At 41.4% G+C, this 11,832-nt stretch overlaps 1 protein-coding gene across 1 annotated transcript; it reads right to left on the minus strand.

Moving 5' to 3' along the window:
- Positions 1–7,484: 7,484 nt before the first annotated feature.
- ier2b (immediate early response 2b) lies at positions 7,485–9,043 on the minus strand. The gene has a single exon (XM_084932140.1). The coding sequence runs from the start codon at positions 8,874–8,876 to the stop codon at positions 8,325–8,327; it is 552 nt and encodes a 183-aa protein (XP_084788266.1). The 5' UTR covers positions 8,877–9,043; the 3' UTR covers positions 7,485–8,324.
- Positions 9,044–11,832: the final 2,789 nt, after the last annotated feature.

Consider the following 11,832-nt stretch of genomic DNA (forward strand, 5'->3'; position numbering starts at 1 on the left):
TGAGATGTGAGAGATTTTCGATGTTTAGCGCAAATCTTGTGTAGTTAGTGTGTAGTGTAGTCAATAGATTTGTTGTGTGCCTCAGAACAATGAGGCGACTGCTGAATGCTACAGGTGTTACAGGAGTGATACATCTCCTGTTGTCAGGCCTGCAGGTATCAGGCTGTTGTTCTCCTTTATCTCATAGTGGACAGAAATTATTTTTTGGAGTGGCACAAATGATTTGTGTGGCATCAGATTTGATGCAGAACAGCTGATTGTTCTGTAAATATTTTGAAATGTTTATTTAAAAAAACGCCTTGGCTGCATTTTTAGGTAAACAGCTGCAAAAAACTTTGTTGTTTGCATAACTCAATTACTTTAATGAAGAAGTAACTATATAATTAATTGCCCAACATTGGTCATTATGTAGTGTATTTTGCAGACAGAGTTACAGGACTCTCTCCCAGACCACAGACTCATACTCATAATACAAGTCAGAGCTTTATATATATATATATATATATATATATATGTATATATATATATATATATATATATATATATATATATATATATATATATATATATATATATATATATATATTTAAAAATAAAAATAATTTAAAAAAAAAGATTGAAAGAAAGAAAAGTTTTGTTTTCAAAATTGGAGTTCAAGTTATTTTTACTTCCAATAGTGTTAACATGCTACACAGGTCATGATCAAGATTTGTTTTTTAAATTTTCATTGTAAGTGGGCTAAAGCAGTTAATTAAAAGCAGTCTAACATAAATGTAAATGCTGTAATTTGATTATTTTAATAAACCATGTAACTTGGATGGATTCGATGCTGGCGTGACCACAGTGCACACGTCTGCTGTTGCTCACAGTGGTCCAAGGGACCGCTCAGGGAGTTTGTGTGTTCGCTCAGACACATGAAAAATTAGAGGGAACATTGGTTGCAATACTATACTGCTATGGTAGCCAACGTTTCAAATGCAGGTTTGACAGGTTTGTGAGTGTATACTTTATCCAAAACCTAGTGAGGGTTTACTCATATTTACCACTGGGTGGCTGTAGCTCAGGAGGCAGAGCAGGTCATCTACTGATTGGAAGGTTAGTGGTTTGATTGATTGATCATACTTTATTCATCCTGGGGGAAATTGGGTTAAGGCTGCCAGCCGTGCCAGCGCTGATCCCTGGCTCCTCCAGTCTGCATGTCAGGAGTGTGACTGTGTATGAAGTTAGTTAGGAAACACTCAGTTTAGAGTAAGTGTGTGATTGGCTGAATGTGGCCTGTTGTATAGAGCACTTTGTGGAATCTGGGAGAGTAGAAAAGCGCTATGTAAGAATCAGTCTATTCACTGTCTGAACAGAGCTTTGTCATGTTACTTTTGCACTATTATGTTCCGGCACACGTTGTTATTACATGGCTTGATTAAGGTACACGTCAGGCTGACATTTGGGACCAGAGCTGAAACTGTTCTGGGCCAGCGCAGGGCCAGCAGTGTGTCTGCAACTGGCCTTGTGCTGGCCCATGTGCGGGCCACCTCTGGTAAACCAGATCTGGGCCACCAAAGGGCCGTCATTCTTTGCGGTATGTGGGCCATGTGTAAGCACATTGTGTGGGACAGATCCAGGCCACACCAATTTTGCTATGTGGGTAGGAGAGGGGACATTAAAGCTTGGCTGCTCTGTAAATCAAAGTGTTACTTTGTTTGACAGCTAGCTAAAAGGCTATTTAGCCCTTGATTGCTAGCAGCAAAAGTTCTCCTTCTCAGGGACAAATTGAATGAGCAAAAATAGAAGAAAAAGAACCAACATCTTCGCAGGCCTAGCGAGAGAAAAAAGGGACAACAAGGATTTGTTCTAAATAGTTTGCTCATTAAAGAAAGGTAAGATCCTTTATGACTAGAGAGAAGATTTTCTGGATAAACTAGACTTACCTAAGCAGACAGCTAATGCTAATCATTGGCTAACTCACCCTGATCAATCACCTCCATGTTTGACAGTTAGTTTAATCTTCCGACCAGGCTGTGCATCAGTTTCCTAACTCAAAGTTGAGAAAGTGTTTTAGAGTCATTTTATATAATCAAAGAACTCAATTGTTTTTTATCTCTATGTATCCCTCATGTTGGATAATTCATCTCTAACAGACAAACCTTTAACTGGTAAAGTGAACGTTCACTCATTGGACAGTTCATTAGTTACACCCAGCTTGTACCAGGTTGGAACCTGCTTTGCTTTAGTTCATGGATTCAACAAGAAGCCGGTGTTGAGCCTGTATGAACTGCAGCTTCAGTTTCCTTACAGGAGTGCCATCGGGTGTCTTCTGCAGCTGTAGCCCAGCCACTTCAAGGTTTGATGTGTTGTCCATTCAGAGATGCTCTTCTGTATATCTTGGTCATAACAAGTGATTGTTTGAGTTATTTTTGGTGTCCTATCAGCTCGAAGCAGTCAGGCAATTCTCCTCTCACGTCTGACATGAACAAGGCATTTTTGCCCAGAGAAACCAAAACCGTGCTACCTTCAAAGTCACTTAATTCATCAGAGTAGCAATAAACTAGCTTTAAAGACTAAAGGTTTAAACTGAATCTCTCTCAGTATCAGGTTTTGATGTTATATGTTAAACCGTGATTTAACTGTGCTTGATTCTTTTCGCTATAGGTTAGAAGACTTCCTCTATTACTGTTAAGTGTATCAACATAATACAGTAATTCATTGAATTCAATTCAAGCTAAAACCTCTAAACATCCTGACTTAGGTCTTGAACACTAATAGGATTATAAAGCATTATCAGCTGTAATCCAGGACTTCCACTCACGGTCAAGTCAGACACTAAGAAACAAGCAGGACGTAATTACAAGGAACAGAAAATTGATGTTGATGGTCCTTAGATTGAGCCCAGTTTATTACCTTTTGAAGTGCTGGGTTTTTTAGAAACAGGCGGTACATTTGTGTACCAGCTTTTCTTGCAGAGGCACACTGAAAGGAAAGAGACAAAAAACTAAAAACGCACTCCTGCAGGTTCACTTAAAAGGAAGATTTGCACCTCTGACTCCATTAAGGCACCTCTCCGAACAGCGTGAACACACAAGCCTGCAAATTTATAAGACAAACGGCGTGTGAGGTGAAAATTCGATTTAGTTTGATGGAAGTGCTTATTTCAGGCTTCTATTTTTTTGTTGTTGTTATTAAATGTGTGTAATGCTGTTTGATTGGAGCACACGAACTGTCCGAGGACATGTTATATTCTTCTTTAAGTGGCTAAAGTAGAACACTGTGTACCACAGCTGTTGTACGCAGCTGTGGAAAATGTGGTGCGTTCAGGTGCGCAGCCTCTGAGTAGAAGGTTTTTCTCTTGTCTAAAAAGTGAAGTTGCAGGTATTAGAGGACCAATCTGGACTGTGGGGGTGGCGGGGTGGTGTGTGAAGAGTTAATGTGAGCCTCCATCAAAACTAAAGAGTGGGCAAGCTTTTTCCTGCCTCATACGGTATGATGAAACTATGACAAGGATTGAGAAATATGATGACTGATCAGTTACTCAGTGCCTCGGTTAGTCAGCAGTGAAAAATGTGGCTGACTGGCATGACATGTAAAATTTTGGCAGGTATTTATGACAGTCAGAGAGCTAAGACCACACCTCTGTGGGGGGGTTTCATTCTCATGGAACTTCACTCACCCAATAAGTGGCATTGTTTTAGCCCGTGTTTTAAATTACACAGAGCGAGTTAAGTCGTTGTTTCACATGGCGATAAACACCATTACACACTGGAATTCACTCTGGCAGCATAATTATTGCCGCTTAAAGAAGGATTTATACATGAAAGCGCAGAAAGCGTACACATGTAGGGTTTACTACGTATGGTTTGACCCAGATGTGGAAGCTGTTGTTGACAGATCAGGGTCACTGTGATAAAACCCTTATCCGAGAGCTTATACAAGCATGAATATCTGGTGGCAAAAACACTTATAGTGTGATACTGAAGCTGCTGAGCCCTTTTGAAGGAAAACAACTGTGATAGCTGTAAATATGAATTATTAGAAACCAGTGGGTCTGAAACTGAAGGTCCAAATTCTACCACAGAGGAGTGGTCACCACTTAATTAAGGACGAACACAGATTTTTATATATTTTAAAGACTTTTCTTATTTTGTCCTTTTGTTTCGTGAAATCTTTTCAGCTATTAAAAAACAAACACCTTCAAATCACTCTGGATGATCTCAAGACATCTCGTGGAATCACAAATAGACGCTCCTTCTTTTTAAGGGGTGGAAGATAAGAGAGATAAAAATGATCCCTCCATGTTTTTGATTTTGGATCTACTTGTGTTGAGCAGTTTAATGTGATTCACAGTTTGCAATATTAGATGTGTTTTTTACTGCACCCTTTCAGTTCATCCTCTGATTGAAACAAGCCATTTCAGCTCCATTACCCTTGCCTCTGTGCTAACTCTTTCTTCAGATTGGATGGACTATGCAAACAAAAGGCCAGAGATGTGTGCTCGGGTGGCCAAATGAAGGATACTGCCTCTCTTTAACATCATAAGCGTAAACTCTTGGCTCACTTTTATATATGCTCAGAAAAATGATTTGAAACTGTACCCATGTTTAATATGAGCACACACCATTATAGCACTATATTTATTGCAGAAAAATAAGAACAGTTCCTTTTAGTCCAAATCCGCTCACAAGAAGATAGCTGAAAGCAAATCGATCATTTCATTCATTTTTGAGGTCCTTTCTGTTTAGACTAACTCATAACCGGGACGGCTGAAAGTAGCATGTTACAGTCCTAAAATAATAACGATAATAAGAGCACTGAAATTATAAGTATACATTATAACACCCTTACATTAATAACAGTATTTTCTATATATTGATTTAATTTTCTTTGTTATTTTTACACATTCTTTAAGAGGTTTGTAGTACAAAAATCGCTTATCATTTGAGGAGCATAGCCAGAATCAGACAAGTTTTGTCAAGCAACACTGCAGAGGTTCTTGTCCATGCATTTGTGTCTCGGGCCCTCGCTCTCCCGAGTGATAGATGTCCCGGGCAGACCTCATGACCAGGGAGAGTAGGAGGCTCCGGTGAAGTCTCAGTCCTCCTCTCTGGGTCCTGGAGGCGTACAGCTCTTCTTTCTGGGCTACCAAAGAAAAGTTTTAGAGGTCTACAGATGGTGCAAAATGCAGCTGCTCGCATTTTAACAAGAACTGGGAAATTTGAGCACATTACCCCCGTACTGAGATGTCTTCATTCATACCTTGTCAGGTTCGAGCAGATTTTAAGGTACCTTCATACCTCTCCGACCTTTTACACCTTTATGTTCCGTCTCGTGCTCTACGATCTCAGGACTCTGGCCTTCTGAAGGTTCCTGGAGCCAGAAAAAAGACAACTGGAGAGCGTGCTTTTTCTTTTCGTGCCCTGTTTCTGTGGAACAACCTCCCTCAAGATATTAGGCAGGCATGCTCTGTGGAGGTTTTTAAAACTAAGTTGAAGATGCATTTGTTCGCCCTATCTTACATGTCTTAATTTTATGGCTTTTAGTTTTTAAATTTTTACTGTTTTTAACTTGTATTGTGTTTTTTACTTGTATTGCTATGTATCGCTTTTATTTTATTTATCTCTTTAGTTTCAAATAGTTGTACAGCACTTTGTTTGAAAGCGCTTTATAAATAAAGTTATTATTATTATTATTAATATTAAAAAACACATTTTGGGGTCAACTTGAAAGAGAAGTAGATGTGAAATGCAAAAGTGAGTGAAAAGTGGTGATATGTAGAACCCCCTTATATCATTCCCTATATGTTGTCAGTACAAACAATGGCATTATGAAACATAGCATTATTATCGCTTTGACCTTGAGATCAATCTATTGATCTTGAAGGAGAGGTCAGAGGTCAAATGTGGCATGATATTGTAAACCTTCATGTGGTACTTTGAATATCTTGATAAAACACGCCACACTTCATACACCACACACGAATCATAGTTTCTAAGTGATAAGGTTATAAAGGTTTTTGTCAGTTTTCAACCAATAAATCATGGAGTTGACCTTCAACACCTCGGTGGATGTAAGGTAAACTTACTCAAAAACTTTTGAGTAATTGTGTTTACAGACAAAAAGAATGACACACGGGTCTAATGTTTTAAGCTTAAGGTGTTCACAAACCTCATGTGGTTCCAGACTTAGCGGCTCTCTGGAACGTTGACAGCAGTGGAAAAAGTTAGACAACTCTACCTTCGAATTACTTTCGTTTTTTCCAACGAATGAACTCTTCACACTTCAGGATGACATCAGACTGAAGGTCAAAATCTTTTTCTACTTCACCTTTTCCTCGACACCTTATAATAAATGTTCACAGTCATGTTAGTGGTCTCCATTGTTCTGCACTGTAGCTCATATGTAATAAAGGAATGCCATGATCAGACTTCCAGGAACCTTGTTTTTCTTCACTGCTGACTTCACTGTGTACTAAATGTGGCTGCAACTATAATCAAACCCATGAACTCATCGCAATTGGTTTTTCAGCAAACATTCCACATACTGTGTCCGAGTCTTGTCAACAGGATATTTGTCACACTGAAGAGTTACTCCAGTCTTTTACAAACAGCCTGGCTTATTTATAGCTCTGCCTTTCACACTTTGTTGCAGCAGTGTTGCCATCCTCTCCTACATTAGAACAGCATGTGACCCATAAGTGGCAAAAATAATGGTAATGATTTGCCAGAAATACTAAATAACGGCTAAGCTGAGGAGTAAAAATTATAATTTTTCAGTATTTGGGGTCAGGGGGAGTTGTAATTGTGTGAGCTGTGTAAGTTCTTCTTTCATTTTTAATTCCTCTTCACCTCAGGTTCTGCTTCAATATGCGGTAAATGAGGAGGAAGTAGACGTGGGTGAAGGGTAATGTTAAAGGTGACAGGGATCTTACATGATAATGAAGATGATGACTGCGCAACCGGAACAACCTGATCAGAGTCGCCTCCGTCGTTGAGTTTCGGGGTGTAGTTACACTCGAGGCAGCTGGCAGGAAGTTAATGATGAAGAAACCCTCAGGTTCTAAACACCACCTGCTGCTGTGTGCATTATTCAGCAGCGGCGTTTGGCCCCAGCTGCGATGTTGCGTAACTCTTCTAATACCCCCTCACCGAATCGGTGTCAGGTCATGTTGGAAGGATGTGATTCAGAATTCTGTCATAATCCACAGGAAGTGGTACAACCAGCGAAGCTGTTCATTTGTGTGTGCGTGTGTTTGTATGTGTCTTAGTGTAAGCACGAGATTAGTGACAGCAAGCCAGACTGGCGCTGGGCTGTACCATCCTCCTCCTGTTTTAAAGGATTGACCCTCTAAACTGTGGCCTAATGTTGACTAGCAGACCTTTTGATCTGAAAAGGAGGTGTGTGTGTGTGTGTGTGTGTGTGTGTGTGTGTGTGTGTGTGTGTGTGTGTGTGTAACTTTAAACGTCAGTCTATTAGAACAAAGATTTCAGGACAACTCATTAACCTTTCTACATGTTTATTAGAAATATTTACAACATTAATTCAGTCACATGAATTAAAGAGCAGCTTTGAATGTGAGGTAACATCATTTCACAGACGAGACGTGAACAAGGTGGTTTCAATGACATTAAAACACACACAGTTTAAATTAATGGGCTTCCAACCCCACGTGGACAGCCATGTGAACACAGTATGTAGGACAGTCCCCCAAGCAGTAGTATCGATTTATCAAAGTCCACAGCAGCAGCAGCTGAACGTGCATGTAAATGTGTGCGCAGCAGTGTGTCTGCCTCAACTGTCCTTCCTCTTAACAGTGTTTCAGTGTGATATCCGGGTGTAAAGGCCGGGAAATCCCTGAAGTCCCGGTTTTGTGTGTATGTGTGTGTGTACTGGTTTATGGTCAACTGTTAACCACTTCACTTCTTCTCTGTCTGACTCAAGTCTCTTTCTGCTGATTCACACATACACACACTTTGAGTCAGCGGCAGTCACTTGTTTGGACTCATTAAACTGAAGGTGAATCACCAGGAAACAAAAAGCAACACAACCAGTTCCCCTTCGGGTTCTTCCTCAAACTTTCCGCCGTCTCTCTTGCCGGCCGCTTCTTCTCCTTGTGTGCTTTGTTGTTATCTGTGGGGGCTTTACAAGCCCGGCAGGCACACTGTGATTGACCGGAGAGCTCGGACCAGTGCCCCGGTAATCCCACTGTCCCGGGACTGCTGATGTAGGTCAGCTCCGCGGTGCGCAAAGGGATCACAGCGCCCTTATAGGTTAACGAGGAGTAGAGAATCACTCCGCTCTAAAGTCCCCATAGGAGGCTATTTTCTCCCTCCATCTGTTCAGAAGGCAGGTATAACCCGATTTAGAGACAAAGTGGTCAGGGACTCCCCGGCGCGACAGCTGCCGAGTGGGACCTCATACCTCTCTTCCCCGGGCTCCAGCCTCGCCCTCTTACTCGGGAGGAAGTCAGGCGCCGCCGACGCCTTCCCTCGGCGTTTCCTGGACTGCTTGGCAGGGCTTAAGTTCTCTTTGTCCTCTATGATTTCGCTATCACACCCGTCCTCCGTGTTGTCCGGCTCCTCTGGAGCCGTTTCGGTTGAGTTAAGTACCGGCTGGGGTTCTGGCTGAGGCTCTGGTAGCCGGGTTTGTTCCCCTGGGCTGGAGCTGGTGTCCATCGGCTCCTCCGGAGCTGACTGCGCCCCGCTCGGGACCTCGCTCTCCCGGGAAGAGTGATAGATGTCCCGGGCAGACCTCATGACCAGGGAGAGTAGGAGGCTCCGGTGAAGTCTCAGTCCTCCTCTCTGGGTCCTGGAGGCGTACAGCTTGCTTATAGACACGGCCAGGATCCGCCTGGCTTCGATGTTCACTTCCATTGCTGTTGTGGCACTCATTGTTTTTCTGTGCGTAAATGCGCACCGTTGTTTTGGCACTTTAACCAAAGGCGAAAGGCTGAGTTTAACTTTAGTTTCTAGCTTGTATTCTATCTTAGCTCAGACTTCGGCTCTTCTCCGATTGTTGTCATCTGAGAAATGAGAGCGTGTGAGTAGCAGGGTGGTGTTTTATTTCCTCTCTGACGTAATGTGGACTTCATTCCTCTGTAAGTGACAAACAGGCGCCGCCCACACCTGATGTAGCTGTAGCAGCACACACACGCACACACACACCATCTGTTCTGTCTAGCATTCCTTCCTCACAGTTTTGTCTTGTATTACTTGGATATCTTTCCCTTAGCTGTAATCAACTTGAATGGTGCTTTGGTTTCTAGTAACATATTTTCTTTTTATCATTTCAAACTTTTCCATAAAACATTTTAAATATGTCAAATATGGTCTCAATGTTTGATGCATATTTTATTCAAAAATATTTCTAAGACATTTTATTTTAAAATACTACAAATTCTAAATCACTGTAGGCTTAAATCGCCCTTTACTATCTATCTATCTATCTATCTATCTAAAAAACTTGCTCGTGGCAACTTTACGAGCAGAGGTTTGAAACATGAGAGGCTATTGAGCACATTAGATGTCAGATGTGCTGCCCGGTGTTTAAGGACGTTTTTGAATGTAAAGTACCTTTGAAAATAATAAATAAAGAATGGTAATTGAGCAGCGTGAGATTAACCGCTGTTTACATTCGGGTAAAAACCCAGGCAGCAATTCGAAGAACTGACGTGGGAAAAGGAAGTGTTCAGTTTCTCGTGAGTTTTGGCTCCTCCTCTATATCACACAAGCACACAGAACAGCGTACTCATGACTTCAGAGGACATTCCGTTGACTTACATGACTAGCTGTACTGTAACCATAACTAGCCCAGAGTGCTTGTTGTCTAAACAAACTTGTTGTCCCAAACTTAAACCTTCAGATCTGACCAACTTGTTGTGTGTTTGTCACTCTAGCATAAAGACGCTCTATAACTAGCTTTAGGTCCCCACAACAGGAGTAACGCCTGGACCACACACTCATGCGCTCGCCGCGTCATTCACTCACACGTTCTGCCTCCATATATGGCTCATCCGGTAGCCTGGGAACGCGCACAGTGGAAAAGCCGTGACGCGAACGCGCAACCGCAGCCCTTCCTCCCCACGGTCCCCTCTGTCTCTGTGTGCCCGGGCACAGCGGTGGTGGCGTCATCTGTACTCCATATATGGAGTTATCACCGGTGTAAATAAGGTTACTTAGCAGCTGTACGACCGAAGTCAAACGACAGGAGCCTTTCTGTCCATGCTGCTTTCAAGTCCCATTGGAAATATGTTATCTTAGCCTAACAGCGCAGAAAAGCCTCAGATTCTGCAGGGAGAAATGCGTAATAGAAGTCTTTCCAGAGAGCAAATGGATGTGCACGCACTTTTATCAATCAGTTTGTTATTTATCTCTCCCTTTATTTGGTAGGGACAATGACCGCTGATCAAAAGGTGAAGGAAAAAGGCATAAAAGCTGCAACGAGATATTTCTTCCATTCAGATTGCAGCATCAGATAAGTCAGCATGACAAAAGTAAATATTTTCACTTAGCCTGCTTGTGTCATAAACCTGTCTGAGTTTGCTTTGTTTTTTTTCTACAAAAACGCTTAAATGCAAATTCTGGGTATTTAGTAAAGGTCAGTTTAAGGTTAATACGTGGGAATGATGGACTGTATATAAAAGATGGACATTATCAATTTATTTGTAAATTTGTGTTTTAAACTAAACTTGAACTAAAAAGCAGAAAAATGAATTTCTTATACTTTGAAGCATCTCACTGTGTGTGTGTGTGTGTGTGTGGAGGGGTGTGTGGGGGAGGACAGAAACAGTAAAGCAATCAAACAAAATGAACTCATACACCTGAAATCAGGCAAATTCCATAACTTAGTACAACTACAGTTATGCCCTCTCGTCAGGCACTCATTTTAATTTTTTTTTTTACGCCCACACGTAACTCTGCCTGTCACACAACTGCAAGTCAGTGCAGTATAATCATTGGCGCGGCGTGCCAATTACACTCGTTATCACTAACACTGGTAATCATCGCCCTCAAGTGCTGTAAAACATGCAAGCGGTAACCATGGAAACCTTTCCCATCACTGCTTTTCCTTCCCTGATGACGTGGACATGGCACCAGAAACACAAATAATATATTGGATACAGCTTGCACTGCATGCACTGTGTTCTTTGTTATTCCAACTATAAAATTTGCTGGACGTGTAAAAGAATAGGGCAATAAAGTGGGCTGCAATAGCTGCAATATATTTTTATGACTTTGCCAACAAAACATTGTTGTTTTAGCTGGTTGCTTTACATTTGATAGATTTTACTTTACACTTGGGTGAAAGAATAGAATCAGAAGATCACAAAGATGTTATCAGAGATCGCTTTAAATGTTCAGGAAAGCAAATAATCAAAGTTTATTGCTACTTGCAAGAATGCCCCCTTTTTTTTCTTTCTTTCAACAATCACGTAAGTTTTTGGTCTGAATCAGTAAAAATTGTAAAAAATAAACTGATTTGTTGTTAGAAGTTAGAGGTTTTTTTTTTATAATCACATTTTACTCCTAGTATGCACGTTTAATGAGCTCTATAAGCTGAGCAGATCTTAAGCAAAGAAAATAACCAAACATGACTTCACTTGAGGTCTGTGGATCCGTCGCTATGGTGACAATGTTATGTGAGATTATACTTACGCTCCCTCTGCCTAAGGCCAAATGTGAAGCGGGGAGTGTGAGTTGGTGTGTGTGTGTGTGTGTGTGTGTGTGCAGCAGACTAGAGGGCAGGGCCCGCTTTTTCACTGCGCAGTAATTCTTTGTATAGGATACAGTAAACAGTGGTTGGTAGTGCTGGGAGATGACCTAGTTGGCAAAGCAGACTACAGGTGGA

The sequence above is a fragment of the Perissodus microlepis genome, chromosome 6 (assembly GCF_051167445.1).
Source record: "Perissodus microlepis isolate ML-2025 ecotype Zambia chromosome 6, ASM5116744v1, whole genome shotgun sequence".
Classification (NCBI taxonomy): Eukaryota; Metazoa; Chordata; class Actinopteri; order Cichliformes; family Cichlidae; genus Perissodus; species Perissodus microlepis.